Source organism: Heptranchias perlo, chromosome 3 (assembly GCF_035084215.1).
Source record: "Heptranchias perlo isolate sHepPer1 chromosome 3, sHepPer1.hap1, whole genome shotgun sequence".
In the NCBI taxonomy this organism is placed as follows: Eukaryota; Metazoa; Chordata; class Chondrichthyes; order Hexanchiformes; family Hexanchidae; genus Heptranchias; species Heptranchias perlo.
In genome coordinates, this window is record NC_090327.1 from 45,587,702 (window position 1) to 45,608,213 (window position 20,512).

A 20,512-nucleotide genomic window follows, 5' to 3' on the forward strand; every position below is an offset into this window, starting at 1 on the left:
TCTTACTTTTCCCCCTTTGCTCCCAAAGGTGAGTGGTCACTGGTTGGCTGACCAGCATGGATTTGAGTCCTTGCTAGGTGGGCAGCAGGTACTGGGAGCTCCTCATGAATGACAGGGGAGCACAGCTCACCATAAGATGTGTCGGCGCATTGCCACCACTGTCCTGACTACAGCATGATGCGACATGCCACATGGAATGGTGGTTCCACCATTTGGCAGTGGATAGCGTCTGCAGCAGTCGCTTGCCTGTCTGCAAATCAGTCATAGTTGGTACTGAAACCTGAATAAATAAGCATTTGTTCTCATACCTGATTTCCGGGTACACCTTCCAACTGGAATTGTCACAAGTCGGAGTTTTCTCGTCCGCTGCATGACTGACATCGGCCTTTAGTGTCGTGGAAGGCTCTATACGGAGCAGCTCGTATCATGCCAACCACCTTGACGTTCTAGATGTCTGAATCCGATGCTGCGTACCATACTTAATCATCAACTGCTTAATTTGGAACAGATTTTTTTAGGTGCAGGTTGGTTATGGTTGATTGGGGAACTACATTAAAAGGTATGACAGTAGACAGGCAATGGCCAGCACTTAAAGAATTAATACATAATTTGCAACAAATATATATTCCTTTTAAGGCACAAAAACACAACAGGAAAAGTGGTCCAACCGTGGCTCATGAGAAATTAAAGATAGTATTAAATCAAAGAAAGAGGCTTACAAAGTTGCCAGAAAAAGCAGTAAGCCTGAGGATTGGGAGCATTTTAGAATTCAGCAAAGGAGGACCAAGAAATTGATGAAAGGGAAAATAGAATGAGAGTAAACTAGCAAGAAACATAAAAACAGACTGTAAAAGCTTCTATAGGTATGTGAAAAGGGAAGACAGACACAAACAACCTCTCAGAAATACTAGAGAACCAAGGGTCTGGCGAGAATGAGGAACTGAAGGAAATTAGTATTGGTTTAAAAAAAATAGTATTTGAGAAATTAATGGGACTGAAAGTCTATTAAATCCCAAGGACCTGATGATCTACATCCCAGAGTTTTGAAAAGTGGCTATAGAGATAGTGGATACATTGGTTGTTATCTTCCAAAATTCTATAGATCCTGGAACTGTTCCTGCAGATTGGAGGTGGCAAATGTAACCTCACTATTTAAGAAAGAGAGAGAGAAAACAGGGAACTACAGATCTGTTGGCCTGACAGCAGTAGTAGGGAAAATGCTGGAATCTATTATAAAGGATGTGATTACAGGACACTTAAATAATAGGATTTGGCAGAGTCAACATGGATTTATGAAAGGGAAATCATGTTTGACAAACCTAATGGAGTTCTTTGAGCATGTAACTAGTAGAATAGATAAGGGGGAACCAGTGGATGTAGTGTATTTGGATTTTCAGAAGGCTTTTGATAAGGTCCCACACAGGAGGTTGGTAAACATAGAATTGGGGGTAATATACTGGCATGGATTGAGAATTGGTTAACGGACAGAAAAGAGCAGGAATAAACAGGTCTTTTTCAGGTTAGCAGACTGTGACTAGTGGGTACTGCAGGGATCACTGCTTGGGCCCTGCTATTCACAATATATTATTGATTTGGATGAGGGGACTGAATATAATATTTCCAAGTTTGCTGATGACACAAAACTGGGTGGGAATGTGAGTTGTGAGGAGGATGCAGAGGGGCTTCAAGGGGATATAGACAGGCTAAGTGAGTGGGCAAGAACATGGCAGATGGAATATAATGTGGAAAAATGAAGTTATCCACTTTGCTAGGAAAAACAGAAATGTGGAGTATTTTTTAAATGGTAAGAGATTGGGAAATGTTGTGCAAGGACACCCCAGGTCCCTTTGAACATGAGTCACTGAAAGCTAACATGCAGGTGCAGCAAGCAATTATGAAGGCGCATAGTATGTTGGCCTTTATTACAAGAGGATTTGAGTACATGAGTAAGATGCCTTACTATTATATAGGGCCTTGGTGAGACCGCACCTAGAGTATTGTGTACAGTTTTGGTCTCCTTACCTAAGAGAGGATATACTTGCCATAGAGGGAGTCCAATGAAGGTTCACCAGACTGATGCCTGGGATGGTGGGATTGTCGTATGAGGAGAGATTCAGTAGACGAGGCCTGTATTCTCAATTTAGAAGAATGAGAAGTGATCTCATTGAAACATACAAAATTCTTACAGGGCTCGACAGGGTAGATGCAGGGAGGATGTTTCCCCTGGCTGGGGAATCTAGAACCAGGGGTCGGGGTCACAGTCTCAGAATAAAGGGTAGGCCATTTAGGACTGAGATGAGGAATCTTTGGAATTCTCTACCCCAGAGGGCTGTGGAGGCTCAGTCATTGAGTACATTCAAAACAGAGATCGATAGATGTCTTTATTATCTAGAAAATGAGGGATATGGGGATGGTGCAGGAAAATGGTGTTGAGGTAGAAGATCAGCCATGATCTTGTTGAATGGTGGAGCAGGCTCGAGGGGCTGGATGGCCTACTGCTGCTCCTATTTCTGATGGTCTTATGTTTTTTTTAAAAAAAGACTTGCATTCGTATAGCGGTTTAGTGATGTTGGTTGAGGGATCAATATTGGCCAGGACATCGGGCAGAACTCCCCAGCTCTCCTTTACAATGGTGCAGTGGGATCTTTTATGTCCACCTGAGAGCAGGCAGGGCCTCTGTTCAACGTCTCATCCGAAAGACAGCACCTCTGACGGTGCAAAACTCCCTCAGTACTGCACTGGAGTGTCGGCCTAGATTTGGTGCTCAAATCTCGTGACTTGAACCCACTATTTTTTGCCTCAGGCGAGAGTGTTACCACTTGCACTTGACCTTTGTTCCTTCCAATGAATACCTTTGCAACCTAAGACTTATAGGTGAAGCACAACAGGTGAAACTAAAGTCAGACTATCCTTTGAAGGGGCTTTGACAAATTGGCAATGCATGGTGTAAGGCTGATTTTTTTTTTTCCTTTCTCTTCTCTCCCCCTCCCCCCCCCCCCCCCCCCCCCCCTCTGCCCGGGCAAAGGCCACTCTGACAATCGATATAGATTGTAGCCTGCCCTTCCTGCAGCTACTTTCCCATTTTGAAACAAATTTACCTTTTGCTTGATCCTGGATCTCATACATTGGCTGGAGTAAGCTTTTCTGTTGTATGCTGAGGATCTCTTAAACAATGAAGGAAGATCAAGTTTGACCTCCACTGGGGCTTTGCCATGATTGAAGAAAGATGAGATAGACCAAAGTGCTCTTCACCCATCTGAACACTTCCTGTGGACTTGAACCATTCTGAGGCTATCATTCGCAGTATTGGTATGAATCAGCAAGAGCAACCGATGCCTCTGGCATCTTCCAGTGAATACCATTGAGATCTGAGATTTATAGGTGAAACTGCAGGTTAGTCCACAGGGAAAACTCATCAAACTGGAGTGCTATGCAAGATGATGCTTCCACACCTGCAGAGAACCCCTCCTACGGAGGTTCTATTTTTTTGTAACGATGGAAGAGAGCAAGCGACCATCTGGTTTTTTTTTATTCGTTCACGGGATGTGGGCGTCGCTGGCGAGGCCAGCATTTATTGCCCATCCCTAATTGCCCTTGAGAAGGTGGTGGTGAGCCGCCTTCTTGAACTGCTGCAGTCCGTGTGGTGACGGTTCTCCCACAGTGCTGTTAGGAAGGGAGTTCCAGGATTTTGACCCAGCGACAATGAAGGAACGGCGATATATTTCCAAGTCGGGATGGTGTGTGACTTGGAGGGGAACGTGCAGGTGGTGTTGTTCCCATGTGCCTGCTGCTCTTGTCCTTCTAGGTGGTAGAGGTCGCGGGTTTGGGAGGTGTTGTCGAAGAAGCCTTGGCGAGTTGCTGCAGTGCATCCTGTGGATGGTACACACTGCAGCCACAGTGCGCCAATGGTGAAGGGAGTGAATGTTTAGGGTGGTGGATGGGGTGCTAATCAAGCGGGCTGCTTTATCTTGGATGGTGTTGAGCTTGAGTGTTGTTGGAGCTGCACTCATCCAGGCAAGTGGAGAGTATTCCATCACACTCCTGACTTGTGCCTTGTAGATGGTGGAAAGGCTTTGGGGAGTCAGGAGGTGAGTCACTCGCCGCAGAATACCCAGCCTCTGACCTGCTCTTGTAGCCACAGTACTTATATGGCTGGTCCAGTTAAGTTTCTGGTCAATGGTGACCCCCAGGATGTTGATGGTGGGGGATTCGGCGATGGTAATGCTGTTGAATGTCAAGGGGAGGTGGTTAGACTCTCTCTTGTTGGAGATGGTCATTGCCTGGCACTTATCTGGCGCGAATGTTACTTGCCACTTATGAGCCCAAGCCTGGATGTTATCCAGGTCTTGCTGCATGCGGGCTCGGACTGCTTCATTATTTGAGGGGTTGCGAATGGAACTGAACACTGTGCAATCATCAGCGAACATCCCCATTTCTGACTTTATGATGGAGGGAAGGTCATTGATGAAGCAGCTGAAGATGGTTGGGCCTAGGACACTGCCCTGAGGAACTCCTGCAGCAATGTCCTGGGGCTGAGATGATTGGCCTCCAACAACCACTGCCATCTTCCTTTGTGCTAGGTATGACTCCAGCCACTGGAGAGTTTTCCCCCTGATTCCCATTGACTTCAATTTTACTAGGGCTCCTTGGTGCCACACTCGGTCAAATGCTGCCTTGATGTCAAGGGCAGTCACTCTCACCTCACCTCTGGAATTCAGCTCGTGTCCATGTTTGGACCAAGGCTGTAATGAGGTCTGGAGCCGAGTGGTCCTGGCGGAACCCAAACTGAGCATCGGTGAGCAGGTTATTGGTGAGTAAGTGCCGCTTGATAGCACTGTCGACGACACCTTCCATCACTTTGCTGATGATTGAGCGTAGACTGATGGGGCGGTAATTGGCCGGATTGGATTTGTCCTGCTTTTTGTGGACAGGACATACCTGGGCAATTTTCCACATTGTCGGGTAGATGCCAGTGTTGTAGCTGTACTGGAACAGCTTGGCTAGAGGCGTAGCTAGTTCTGGAGCACAAGTCTTCAGCACTACAGCTGGGATGTTGTCGGGGCCCATAGCCTTTGCTGTATCCAGTGCACTCGGCCGTTTCTTGATATCACGTGGAGTGAATCGAATTGGCCGAAGACTGGCTTCCGTGATGGTGGGGATATCGGGAGGAGGCTGAGATGGATCAACCACTCGGCACTTCTGGCTGAAGATGGTTGAAAACGCTTCAGCCTTGTCTTTTGCACTCACGTGCTGGACTCCACCATCGTAGCCTTAAAAAAAAATAGCTCAAATGCTAAATTTAAATGTGAGATAGATAGCTTTTTGGCAATCAAAGGTATTAAGGGATATGGGCCAAAGGCAGGTATAGAGTTAGATCACAAATCAGCCATGATCTTATCAAATGGCGGAGCAGGCACGAGGGGCTGAATGGCCTACTCATGTTCCTAAGGTTACAGCACTGAAGGAGGCTGTTCAGCCTAACATTACTGTGCCGAGAAAAAGATTCTGCATTAAGTCCCAGTAGGTCCAGCGTGCCACTTGCAGGTATTATAAACATGACTTCACGTCCCCATCTTGTGCAAAGCTACACTAGAAGCACATGGCTTCTGATGCTACACAGGCTGCAAAAGTGCTAAATAAGTTGTTTTTTTTTGCCTCTGTTTTTAACCAAGGAGAAGACTGATAACTTATTTGATATGGAAAGGGAACTAGAGGGTGTTGCAGAAGTTATGACACTATTCACATTACTACCGGCATAGTTGCTAGACAGATAAGGTGTATCTGAGGATCGTTCAGGAAATTGCCAGAACTCTGGCATAAATCTTCCAGAAATCACTGAATACTGAAGAAAGGCAGATGTTACTCCTATTTTATAAAAAAAGATTCAAAAGTGACCCAGGAAACTACAAACTAGTGAATTTGATGTTCATTGTGGATAAAGTTATGGAAACCCTTATTAAAGATCAGTGATCTGGATACAAATAAAATAATGTAATTATAGATGCACGCAGGGGCGGTCATGCGAGTCCAATTTACTGTTTTTCTTTGAGGTTGTGACAAAGGAGCTTGATGGGGGTAAGGCAGTGTGTGTGGTGTACATGGATTTCACTAAGGCCTTTGATACAGTACCTCTGGAAAGGTTGGTACTGAAAATAAAGAAAGCAGGAATCAGTGGAAATATTTTACAATGGATACGTAATTGGTTGACCATCAGAACCCAATGGGTGGTAGTACGGGGAATGTTACCAGTGGGGTCCCACAGGGATCTATTTTGAAACCTCTTGTGTTTAATACCTTCATAAATGATCTGAAGCTCAAAGTCACAAGCACAGTGGCTAAATTTTCAGATGAGACAAAGCTAAAGTAGTAGACTGCAAAGCTGAACAATCTAAGTTACAGGAGGATTTGAATACACTTATAAATTGGGTGGACAGTTGGCTGATGAAATGTGAAGTGCCTCACATTGGGACAAAAAGTCCTGGATGGGGCTATAGGTTAAATGGAAAGAAAATAATGTGCATGGAAAACGAAAGACATCTGGAAATCCTGATTGAGATAGCTTCAATCTATTGTCAATGCTTGGTGGCAGGGAGTACAGCAAATCAGATGTTCGGGTATGTTAAGAGGTGAATATTGAGGTAATCCTGCCGTTTATTAAATCATTGATGCGACCGCACTTAGAATACTGTATACAGTTCCAGTTGTCTCAGCACATAAAGGCTATTGCAGCTATTGAAAGGGTAGAGAAGAGGGTAACCAGAATGATTGAGGGGATGAAGGGATTGGATTATGAAGAGCATTTATGTAAATTGGGCCAGTTTTCACTGGAAAAGGGAAAGTTGAAAGTTGAGAGGTGATATGATTACTGATTCTAGAATTCTAAAGGAAATAGATCACGTAGACCAGGACGAGCTGTTTCTCCTTGTCCAGAACAGTAGAACCAGACGACCTTGAAGGGGGAGTAAATTCAAAACTAATTTGTGGAAACATTTCATTGAGCAATTGGTAAATCTAGGGAACTGGCTCCCTAGGGAGATAGCGAAAGTGGATAGCGTTGATGCATTCAAATGCAAATTGGATAGATTTCTTTCAGAAAATAATATTTTGGGATACAGTATGAGTAATTTGAGATGTGGCCAATGGTACATATAACATGCTTGGGAGGAGCAGGTGACTTTGGACCTGTGGTTCCCAAAGCTTTCCACCATTGGGAGTTTGCTCGTCTCATGTCTGGGACTGTTGTAGACTAATTGGAGATTGATTGATTGTCATGATTAGTCAGCAACTCCATATTGTTGTATCATGCGACTACCAGGATGGTAGAAGGCAAACTAGATGGACGTTGGTCTTTTTTCCTCTAGCAATTCTTAATATATGTTCCTGTTAAGCATTTCCTTGTATCTGACCACACGCATGCGACTGCATGAATAAGGGGTCTGTTACTTCTTACAAGTTTTGTTTTTTTTAAAATGAGCCAAATGTGCTACTTAGTTAAAAATAAACATGAAGTTCCTTTAGAGGCAGCTAATTATAACCACTGTGGTTATATTCTTCAAAACCATATCATGCACAGCCCTTTTGTTCTTTGAGCCATTGCTACAGCACTAACGTTAACAGTGGTGAGTTCTTTTGCACTATTTGTAACAACATTTTTTAAAAAAACAATGTAACTTTAAAGGCTGCGTTTGCTGTCAATGACTTGTTTGTACACTAATTGACAACGCAGCGAAGTGGGAGTTGTAATTAGATACCATTCGCCCAGCATTCTGCCTGGAATACCCTTTTGCACAGGGAAAGACATCCTTGGCAGGCCCGGCACGTGTGCAGAAGGATTTTGTCATTGGGGTGCCTGAAGTTCCCCCACTGGGTCTCTAATCACAGTGGACTTTAAAAGGTGACCCAAATTACATTTGTGCTACTGTCCAATTATCACCCACCCAGTAATCCTGCATCACCTGAAGACTGCAATTGGTCTCAGCTCCCCATGTGCAACACCACAGGAAGTTGATGTTCGTTATGCATACACAGATATAAATGGAAAACAGTGAATGGCAGGAACATTCTTTGGTATTGCACCTGGAGGTTGTATTGAGGTACTTACTCCCCAAGTGCAACACTAAGGGAGATTGACTATAATCCCTGTGTGTATTTGTGTTTCCAACTGTCTGCTTGGCTCAGTGGTAGCCCTTTTGGCTGAGTCAGAAGGCTGTGTTTCAAGATTCATTCCAGGACCTGAACATGTAATCAAGGCTGACACTTCAGTTGCTGATTCTCATATGACCCCACTCCCACCTCTCTCTCCCCTCATTGTTTTCCTATTTTTTTTCCTCACACTCACTGTCACACTCACTGTCACACTCACTGTCACACTCACTGTCACACTCACTGTCACACTCACTGTCACACTCACTGTCACACTCACTGTCACACTCACTGTCACACTCACTGTCACACTCACTGTCACACTCTCTCTCTCTCACTCTCTCTCTCTCTCTCTCTCTCTCTCACTCTCTCTCTCTCACTCTCTCTCTCTCACTCTCTCTCTCTCACTCTCTCTCTCTCACTCTCTCTCTCTCACTCTCTCTCTCTCACTCTCTCTCTCTCACTCTCTCTCTCTCACTCTCTCTCTCTCACTCTCTCTCTCTCACTCTCTCTCTCTCACTCTCTCTCTCTCACTCTCTCTCTCTCACTCTCTCTCTCTCACTCTCTCTCTCTCACTCTCTCTCTCTCACTCACACTCTCTCTCTCTCTCTCTCTCTCTCTCACTCATCTTGGCACTATTGCCAGGCTGGCTGCTCTTTGCAGCTGGGAAATAGCATTTATAATACATCTGTTAAGGTTCCCAACAGAAAAAAAAAATCCAATTTTAAGTACAAGACTTACTGCACCTAAAGGGGTGTACTGCAACAAATTATATTAGTTTTAAAAAGTAATGGATCAGTTTCCCACAGACAAAGTGGCCTGTGAGCCAAGGAGCAGTGGAGATCAGAGGCTGATCGCGTTAGTGAATGGGAGGCCGCTACTCCGACTCTGATGCTGCTTTGTGCATTGATTCCTCTCCCATTCTGTTAAACTACCTTCTCAGCTGAATTTGTACCTGTCTAAATCCACTAATAACAGTTCAGGAACAGCCCCCCACCCCACCCCCCAAAAGCATGAAGCCCAAGAAGTTCAGCCAGAAAGGAACAGGCAGCGTAATAGAGGGAGAAGCATGTAAATCGCAAAAACAAAAGTAAATTTGCTTGAGGATACCCACCCCTGATATTGGAGCTGAGATGTGCTGATTGTCAGTAAGTGGTAAATATTGAATGAACTTGATGTGAGGCACTTGGAAGAAACCCACTCTTAAATTTAAAAAAAATTGTGTTCAAACAGTATCACAATATACATCCGTGAAATTGTGCTTGCTTCAACGTTTACGGTTCCTAACACACAAGCAATCCACTTCTAAGTGCAAAGTTCACTGCACCTAAAGGGGCTTAGTGCACCATTTATATCCAATTCACAACTTAATTTAGCAATGAAGACACTCCCTATTACAAAATACAAGCATTTTGGTTGGATATACAAATGTGAACTGCCCAGAAGCTTTTCAGTCTACTGCAGGGTAAGTTATTGGATGAAGCAGAAAGCAGTGAACAGTTTTTCATTTTATACTTGTATCTACTAATGCAGATTTGCACCTCATTAGCAACTGTTCTGAGCTAGTTGAGTCTATAACAAAGGATAGAGTTCCTTTGGGTAATTTGTGTTGTGCAAGAAGAATCCTCTGTGTAATGCACATTACTCTGATGCAGAGCAGAATTCAATTTTCAGTGCATAACTGCAAATCTGGAGCTACAGATTCATATTACTCAGTGCATTGCAGAAAGCTGGAATTGTCTACTTTCTGTTTATAGAATAATGCAGGATTGTATATGATAGGATTCCCAGCCTTCTAGGATTGTTGTTTTTTTCTTTGAATTAATTAAGGAATTAATCTCTAGAAGAAAAATCATAGGGGTATTAAATTGTGTTTTTTTTTCATTGAACACTTTTTTAGTTGTAAAATTATTGGAGATGGTGGGGTGGGGGTGGGAGAGGCTGTTGACTGGGCAGGGTGGCTGGAGGCAGCAGATCATGATGAAACCTTCAGGAATACATCCAGCCAGAGTTGGCAACCCTACATCATGCCCCTAGACATTCATGCATTAGTCTTCAGATCACTGTTCCCTTCTGTGAATTAGTTTCCATTGTGCTTCACTAAACATGGGTGTAAATTATAATCAAAGTGGCTGTTTAATTGAGGTTTGTGGTGGAAAGAATGTAACAGCTGTCTAATTTGGGTGTACAATGGAGTTGCACCAAGTACTCTACAGAGTATCATTTAGGCTGGATGGAAAAGAGACGAACAGCTGCTCTGATCAGAACCAGCTGTGGTAATGGAATATTCTATAATCCAGGGTCATAGTAATATAAACAATCAACAAGTTCTTATAGTTCTTGCAGTTGCTTACAACAACTACTTGCATTTATATAGTGCATTCAACGTGGTAAAACGACCCAGGGTGATTTCATAGGAGTGTTCTCAAACAAAATTTGACACCTAGCCACATAGGGAGATATTAGGACAGGTGACCAAAAGCTTGGTCAAAGAGGTAGGTTTTAAGGAATGTCTTAGGGGGATTTGGGGAGAGAATTCCAGAGCTTAGGGCCCAGGCAGCTGAAGGCGCAGCCGCCAATGGTGGAGCGATTAAAATTGGGAATGTGCAAGAGACCAAAATTGGAGTGCAGAGATATCGGAGGGTTGTAGACCTGGATGCCGTTACAGACATAGAGAGGGGGAGCACACAGGGATTTGAAAACAAGGATGAGAATTTTAAAATCAAGGCGTTGCCGGACTGGGAACCAATATAGCTCAGCTAGCACGGGTGATGGGTGAACGGGACTTGGTGCGGATTAGGATACGGGCAGCAGAGTTTTGGATAAGCTCAAGGAGGGTGGATGATGGGAGGCCGGCCAGGAGAGCATTGGAATGAATAGTCAAGTTTAGAGGTAACAAAGGCAAGGATGAGGGTTTCAGCAGCAGGTGAGCTGAGGCAGGGATGGAGACTGACAATGTTACGGAGGTGGAAGTAGGCGGTCTTGGTGATGGATCGGATATGGGGTCAGAAGCTCATCTCAGGGTCAGATAGGATGCCATGGTTGCGAACGGTCTGATTCAGCCTCACAGTGGCCAGGGAGAGGGATGGAGTCGGTGGCAAGGGAACGGAGTTTGTGGCGGGGACCGAAGACACTGGCTAATATTCAGTGAGTCCAAAACTGAATGAAATGACGTAAAATTAGTAGTTTGGCTGATCATATCCCGGTGCAATAATGAAAGTTTCATAATTTAGATTCATTGTTACATGAACAAGCTATTCTTGTAGCACTGCTTAAACTATTGGTCAAGTGGTCATTCTTTACATGTGAGCTTAGGCAATGTCAGCACGTTGTATGATAGGGAGTAGGGGCAGCATCACAGCGACACCTGATCTTGGCCCCCACCCAGCGTTCACTTGTATACTTTTTGGTAGAATTCACTGCCAATCACTTGACAATAGAAATCCTGATCTATCTTAATTTTACCCCCACCCCTAACTCACCAAATGGCAGGAAGGCCTCATTGCCGCCCCAGCTTACATCAGTAACACAGACCAGGAATTGAACCTGGGATCTTTCTAGTCTTGAAGGCTCAGTGCCACACCAAGTTGTACATTTACCCATAATATTATTAGAGCTTAATCAACTTTTTATTTGCACAGTTGTTTACAATTTAGAGAGAGCCAGTGGAAGCTCAGTTGGTAACTACAGTCGCTCATTAATCAAGAAGGTTCTAGTTTTGGTCCCATTCCGTCCTGAATTAGCTGCTTTCAGTTGGGAATGCTACAATCAGTATCTGATGGTGAGGATTTCATCCTGTCTAATGACTCCTCCTGGAAAGTCTGCATGTGGACTTCAGGTGAGAACAGGATTGGGTTTGGCTGTTGCCCCGTCCCCCTCCTTTTGGGCTTGGTTAAAATAGCTTCCTAAAACTTGCTGTCTAACCTACAACATGAATGCCATGTTGCTGAAGCATTGGGAGGTATGTGGTGTCCATGAACTGTATCCTACGTGAGATATATGGAGGAGAGGAGAAAATTGGCGTGGCCATTTAGTTTCGAAATTCTGTGAGGCTTAACTCTGCTGGAATACAGATCATTGAACTATTTGTGCTGATTGATTAAAGAAGCTTTGGTGGGGTTAACACTTATTCAGGTAACTGCCTGTGGCTTGGTAGTAGAGTCAAATCTTCCCTCAAAATTGTGATTTTGATCTTGAATATTTCTTGAGCGCTACTGATGCTTATTTAGTTATGGGATTTCTGACACGTTGATCCTTAATTTGATGTAGCTGTTGATTTATAGTTTCTGATATTCTTAATTAATTAGTTTTATGGTCCTACAGATTACCGCTTTATCTCTCCCGAACTACCTTGTTGCATCTTCAGTTGGACTGCTCCCCACTCAGCTTTTGAATTCTTACCTGGGAACAACCCTGCGCACAATGGAAGATGTTATTGCTGAACAGAGTGTCAGCGGATATTTAATATTCAGTCTACAGGTAGGGTGTATTGCTGGTATTACTCTTGTCTTGTTCATAAGAAACAGTGAAAATTTACTAACAAAGGTTAAATCGAATTGTTTAACCAGACTTCCCCTTTTCACCTTGTCGAAACCCTTTTATATTTTTAGAATCAGTTATTAAATCTCCGCTTAACTTTCTTCTCCAGTCCCAGTATCTTGCATTTCTTGTAACTTTACTTTCTCGTTTGTGGTATAATTTTGATGTACTATGCTGTACACTTTTTGTATGGCTTTAATGTCCTTTTTATAATGGGGCACCCAATGCTGTACACAACTGTAGCCTAATCGTTCCCTTGTACAAATTTATCATTGCCTTTTAGGTCTTGTAATCTGTGTCCCTATTTATAAAATCCAAAATGTTGTTGGCTTGCACTTTTATTTTCAGGAAGTTATTTAATTTAAAACCCTAGGTTTTTCTCTTCATCCCATTCAACAACAGCAACTTGCATTTATATAGTGCCTTTAAAGTAGTAAAACACCCCAAGACACTTCACAGGAGCGATATCGGACAAAATTTAACACCAAGCCACATAAGGAGATATTGGGACAGGTGACCAAAAGCTTGGTCAAAGAGGTAGGTTTTAAAGAGCATCTTAAAGTAGGTGAGCAAGGTTTAGGGATGGAATTCCAGTGCTTAGGGCCTAGGCAGCTGAAGGCATGGCTGCTGTCAGTATTTTTCCATTTAATATATATTCCCATTCTATGTTTCTCAGTTATTCACATTAACTTGCATCTGCCACCTGCTACTCTTTCTGCTAAATATGCATGTTCTCCTAAAGACTATAGTCCTTCTTACGGTTTGCCAAACTCCCTACTTTGGTATTGTCTGTACATTGCAATGTTGTGCTATCTATACTGAGGACAAAAGTTGACTTGGCTCTCACCCTCCAGGATAGACCACTTACAAACTTTCTGTAATCCAAGTAATACCTATTAATAGTGTAAGGAGTCGCACAACACCAGGTTATAGTCCAACAGCTTTATTTGAAATCACAAGCTTTCGGTGCTTTGCTCCTTCGTCGGGTGAAGTGACTTCACCTGACGAAGGAGCAAAGCTCCGAAAGCTTGTGATTTCAAATAAAGCTGTTGGACTATAACCTGGTGTTGTGCGACTCCTTACATTTGTCCACCCCAGTCCATCACCGGCATCTCCACATCATGGATATTAATACTAGCCCTTTGATCACCGTCCATCAACCAACATTCTACCACATGTCTTTTTTTCTTAACAAACCTCTTATGAGACTCCATATCAAATGCCTCCTGAAAATCCAAAAACACCACATCTACTTCATTCCTTTTATTTATCCAATCTATTACTACTTCATCAAAAAAATCTGCATTAAATTTATCAAACCCATGACTGCTCCCAATCCTCAGGCTTGCTACTTTTTCTGGCAACTTTATATGACTCCTCCTTTTGGATCTAATACTATCCGTAATTTCTTTTGTTAGCCATGGTTGGGCCGCTTTTCCTTTTGTGTTTTTGCGCCAGAAAGGAATGTACAATTGCAATTCATGCATTCATTCCTTATATGTTAGACATTGCCAATCCACCACTATGCCTTTTAGTGACGTTTCCCAATCTATCATAGCCAACTCACTCCTCAACCCTTTGTAGTTTTCTTTGTTTAGAATTAGGACCCTAGATTTGGATTGGACTACTTCACTTTCCATCTTAATGAAGAATTCTATCATGTTATGGTCACTCTTCCCCAAAGGACCCCGCACAACAAGATTATTATTAACCCCTTCTCATTGCACAATACCCAATCTAGGAAATCCTGTTCCCTGGTTGGCTCCTCAACATACTGGTCTAAAAAACCATTTTGTACACACTCCAGGAATTCATCCTCCACATTATTGCTAATTTAGTTTGGCCAGTCTATATGTAGATTAAAGTCACCCATGATTACTGTAATACCCTTGTTACATGCATCTCTAATTTCCTGTTTGATGCCATCCCCTACATTACCACTACTGTTTGGAGGCCTGTAGACAACTCCCACCAGTATTTTCTGTCCCTTGTTGCTTCTTAACTCCACTCAGACTGATTCTACATCTTGATTTTCTGAGCCAATATCCTTTCTCACTATTGCTCTGATTTCATCCTTTACTAACAATAGCACCCCACCTCCTTTTTCCTTTTTGCCTGTCCTTCCTAAATATCGAATATCCTTGGATATTCAGCTCCCAGCTTGGTCACCCTGTAGCCATGTCTCTAATTGCAATTATATCCGTTTACATCTATTTGCGCTGTCAATTCGTCTACCTTATTACGAATGCTTTGTGCATTCAGATACAGTGCCTTTTAGATTTGTCTTAACATTTTTAGACATCTTAACTTTTTTTGTACTATGGCCATGTTTGTCGTCTTAGCATTTTTTTCTTACCCAGACCCTATTAGTGCACTCTTTTGTTTGTACACTTGACCTTTCCTGACTCAATCTGGTTATCTTTACCCCCATCACTTTCCTGCACTGCTTCTTTGTCTTTTCTCTTTAGCATTCTAGATTTCTCTCCACCAGAACTCCCCCCATTTAGTTTAAAGTCCTATCTACCTCCCTAGTTATTCGATTCACTAGAACTCTGGTCCCAGCATGGTTCAGGTATGGTACGTCCCAATGCAACAGCTCCCTCTTTCCCGAGTACTGGTGCCAGTGCCCCACAAATTGAAACCCACATCTCTCACACCAATCTTTGATCCTTCTCTTAAAATGTCTTGATCATCTACTGGCTGGACGTGCATATGTAGATCTGATTGCATGGGAGTTAAAATCCAAAATTGTAGAAGTATTTAGTGAGTGTATTCTCTAAATTACCCGTGATTATTTTTATTTGCTTTCTTCTGATTACAGATCTGCATCAGCGTTGGATTGATGTTTTATGTTGTGCACAGGGCTCATACCGAATTGGATGCTGCCATTTTGGCTTGCCAGATGGAACTGAAAACTTCACTGATTAAAGGTGGCCACCCAAATGGAGCCAGCTTGACATTCTGCAATAAGAGGACTTCAGTGACGACAAGTGGGGGAATTAATATTGTGTAAACCGAAATGATGATATAGATTCAGGGAACTGTTAGCCAGTACTAATTTAGGTCAGTAGAGGCCAATGACTAACTGTTGTGCATCAGTAGGTATGGCTTCACACAACTGCCTTAATAGCGAACAAGTTAATGATATGGTACTGGCAGCTAAAATAGAAAGGTAAATCACAAGCCATACAGTGATGGAGTTTAGTTGCTGGTGAAAAAGAAAGCAAGGTGGGAGGTCAATGTAAAAAAAAACATTAGTAATATATTGTTAACCGAATTCCACATGCTGTGCAGTTGAACCATGTCTATCTGTGTTGTGGAAGAATGCAGCCTGTAAATTTGCTTTTTCCACCAGAAGGGTAGGGATGTTTTGGCTCTCCTCTCCTTAGCTATTGACCTTGTAAATTGGTTTCCCAATTAAACTTGTGCAGTGTGATGTATATTTGGTAGCAACAGTATTTTGCAATCTAGTTCATGTGGCAATATGGTGCATCCAGTAAGATAGTTTTTTTATTTGCTTGAGGTAACTGCCTAATGTCAAATGAGCAAGCAAGAGAAAAGAAACAAAATGTCTCCCACCTCATGTAGAGAAGAATGGAGTGTTACAAGCTGCACAGTTTAGAACAATGAAATTTCACACTGAACAAAGTACCCTTTTTAAAAAAAATTGGCTAAACACTCCTTTAAAGCATTAAATAAGTGGTTTTGTTGATCAATCAAATAAGCACTAAGTTTCTAATTATGTCTGTCTTACTTTGTAATCTAATTGAGAGTAGAAGTAGCACAGGTGATCCTTTGTTACTTGTAATATGCACTTTAGTTACTTGGTCTTGATCTGAATGATGCCATTTGTAGAATAAAGGATGACAGTAGAGAATGTTTCAAATATAATTTCTTTGTCATTCTACTGTTGAGGCTATCTGCTATAATTAAAATAGGTAAAATGTAGGATTAAAAAGAACATTTCCAAACTGAATTATTTTGCACACTAGAGTTAGCATGTTAAAACAGGAGCTTAATAGTGAGCAACTTGAACCAGGTAACATTGGGAACGTTAAAATGCACATGAACATGTTCCTGCTCATCGGAGCATGAAAATGAAAATATAAATGTCACAATGTGATCTATATTTTTCTCAATCTATTCCAAACTGTGTGGGTTCAAGGTGGCCTATGCATGTACAAAAATCAAGGTGTTTGTTTTTAAAACTGTTGTCTGAAACTATAATGAACAGACTGATGTATATGTCGACACCCTGAGGCTCTTCATTACTATGTGAAGGTGGTATCAATGAGGGCTGCTCGACTTGTCAGAAAGTGCTGGTGTATTAATGTCTAGACTTTACAAGTGGGAACATAGCTTGCAATGAATGCGGTCTGTAGTCTTAACAGTCTGTGGAATGTGAGTTGAATAACAGGAAGTCTATTTCTGCAACGACATTGAGGTAATTTTACCCTGCATTTGAAATCCTGGTACTTCAAATAAAACACTAAAATATTTTTTTAAAAACCCATAATAAGCAATTAAATGCAGTGAAATATAAACAGAAAATGCTGGAAGTGCATAACCGGTCAATTGCTTGAGTGTGATTAATCTATCGATCAAATGAAATTTTCTTTTCAGACAGATGTATATACCAGAAATGTCCTGTGCCACAAGTAGGTTTTGTTAACTCAGCAGGCCAGAGCATACAATATTTCATGTTGCTTTAATATCCCACATGTAAGATAAAATAATACTTTAGTGCAGTATAAACCATCAGTTACAGTTATTGCACTATTGCGTAATTGGCCTTTATACAGCATGTTTAATACCAAATGTGCTGTTCTGTGGCACAATAAATCTCAAGTGTGCTGCATGTATTCTGAGCCATTACTTTGAATTAGCAACATAATGAATTTTTTCTCTTTGTTTGTTGCTCTGGTATTTTCATAACTGTGCCAGGCTCTCTCTTTGCCTTGATGGTAATCTGATAACCACTTTACATAAAGTTCATGAGGTAATGATTTTTATATGATGTAGCATATTTACAGGCTACAAACTCCATTTGTACTCCTTTTGTCTTTGTAACTTGGGTGCACAATAGCTACTAGAGTTGACAGACGTGCACTTCTAGCCCATACCAAATGCACATGAATTGCTTTATTTGATGTGTATAATATGTTTTGAATTATGTGGCCTATGTACAATTTGGACTTATTCCAAGTTCTGTCAGTGTCATGGATATAAATTGAACAGCGGTAATTAAGGGCTGAAGTAATGAAATGTAGTCTGGTAGTGAAAAATATATTTGGGATCCAGTTAGAATGGACATATTGAGCTGTTTACAGTTTTTTGTTTTGAAAACAGTTGTGATGAGGTAAGGGAGTGAAGGGCATTTGTTTATGCTTAAACTTTGTAAATTGTGGGAGTAGACTTGTAGCTGGTTATGTAAATTTGCAAGGCATATGCCATATATACATTTTTCTCAAACTTCAGTTTAAAATTAAAATCCTAATGTATTTTACACCTGAAGTGGGTCACAGTCGTAATGGGGGTTAAACTCTTCAACGCAAAAGATCCCTCCTTTAAAGAATGAGGTTTAGTTGTATTGAATTTGAGAATAGCACACTGCAAAGAATTTCACTTTTTAACTTGTTTCCTGTTTTCCATGTATATCAGTGAGGTAAAGTACAATTGATTTTACAAACTGAAAACGGGTATGAAACATACAACTTTGACTTGGGACTTTGATGACTTGATACTTTTTTTATTGTAAATAATAAAAGTAAATTATAGCTGTGACTTTGTTCCCTTCTATAAGCAAAAGTTGAACTGATGTGAAAGGTTAACAAACTTATCCAGCTTTTTGTTTGCGAATACACAATGGTGGATATTTTGTTTAGTGTGTGTAAATTGAATTGCCCTTTATATTTCTTGGGAAAGTATTAAGATTTTATAAAATTTGAATTCTGCTTGAATTGTCAATGATACTTTCATATAATGGCACATGGCAATAATATGTATGTATAATCAGTGGTACATGATATATAATGTCTGTAGAATTTTCCAGTAATCAGCTGCAGACTATTCCTCGATAAACCTGCAGAAATGTCGTCATAGTTGTTAAACGTTTTGTGTGAATATCATGCATCAAGAATGTGGTGCGCATGAACTGTTGGTATCCACACTGACAGCTACTGCCAGTACGGAGACTCCAGAATAAAAGGCCTGTATGAAATTGAAGCTAGTATATATTCTAAAGTGATTTCAATGCTATAATCTAATCTTGGGTTCAGATGACTGTTAAAACTACCTTTACTGTTGTGGTTTGTCATTTGACTGGCTCAATTAGATCACTGTCTTAAAGTTGCTCCTGGTGTCTGGTATTTTGCATAGAAACAACTAATGGTTTCTGTACACTGTAAAATTGATACCATTTGTTTACGATAAAGTGCATTTCTTAATTGTATTGATGTCAGATGAAACATTGAATATTTAATGTACAATAAGCTGTTTTAATAAATTGACTTCTCAAAGTGAACTGGCAGTTCGTCATCTGCATCATTCATCAGTATAGCTGTAGGTCATGTCAGCCCTTCTAATTTTGGAGTATGTTTCAGAATTTTTTAAAAAACAGATGAGAATTATATAATTTATGCTAATTAGAACTTTAAAAAAAACCTGAAGCATATTAGCCATGCTGAATGATTTGATATTTCAAATGCTGTTGATCTTATCTATAGGAGAAGGTAACACATAACTGAGGCCCCAGGTTTGATCCCTGGTCTGTGCTACATCAGCTGATTTCAGTTGGACAGTAGTAAAGGCACAACTTAACTCATCACTGGGATTGAGAGGGAGGGCGGAAAGGAAACCAGGCATGGCTCTGCTCTTGATTTCTACCTAGAGATCCTTGCTGCAAATGATGCATATGTGGACATTGGGTAAGAGCTTGCAGGTAGTATCACCATGATTGAATACTCCTGCTGACCCTTGCTGTTTAGGCTCATGCACGAATAGGAAATTGGCAAAATGCTGGAAAGTAACTGAAAACTGAGCACCTTTTGAGAGTAGTGGAGAAAATTGGTGGGAAAATAATATCTTGTGTGTCTCAAAGAACGAAATAATCAAAGTTTTTATTTGCTCCATTTTTTTAGTTTAGTATGGAGCATAGAATACTACAAACAGGGCAAAAGAACTCTACCTGCTGATTTCAGTCTTCCAGGGATATGTATGGTATTATGATCCCTGATCAGAAAGAAAGAATTTGAATTTATATAACAATTTTCATGTCCTCAAGATGTCCCAAATAGCCAATTAATTATTTTTGAAGTGTAGTTGTTTTGTAGGTAAACATGGCAACCAGTTTTCACAGCAAGGTCCTATAAGCAGCGAATGGGATTAAATGACCAGTTAATCTCTTTGTGTGATGATGATTGAGGGATGAATGTTGTTTGGTGCCGTAGAAACTTTTACACCCACCTAAACAAACAAGCAGGGCCTCAGTTGTAACCTCTAATGTATGAAACCTCCAGCAATGTATCACACTTAGTACTGCACTGAATTGTCAGCCCAGAGTTTGTGCTCAAGTCTGAGAATGGAACTTGAAGCATGACCTCTGACTCAGACTGTGCTATTGTGCCGGCACAAGCACAATGGGCCGAATGGCCTCGTGTTGTATTGTTCTATGATTCTACCACTGAGTCACCTTGACAGATATATCCTGTTATCTAGTGGTTCTAAATTCTACAATTCATCTGTACAATAAATCATGAATTATATTGTGGTAAGCTAAATAAATTCTGATTTTATACAAAGCAGCATTCTTGCACGATTCTAAATGCATTTC

General features: G+C 41.3%; 1 protein-coding gene across 1 annotated transcript in view; it reads left to right on the top strand.

The window, feature by feature from the left end:
* Window positions 1-19,204, top strand: part of tmem64 (transmembrane protein 64) — a 47,602-nt gene extending 28,398 nt beyond the window's left edge. The window contains exons 2-3 of the mRNA XM_067979386.1: window positions 12,466-12,621; window positions 15,503-19,204. Coding sequence (XP_067835487.1) covers window positions 12,466-12,621; window positions 15,503-15,694 — 348 coding nt within the window. The 3' untranslated portion in view covers window positions 15,695-19,204. The remainder of the gene's footprint in view (window positions 1-12,465; window positions 12,622-15,502) is intronic.
* Window positions 19,205-20,512: the final 1,308 nt, after the last annotated feature.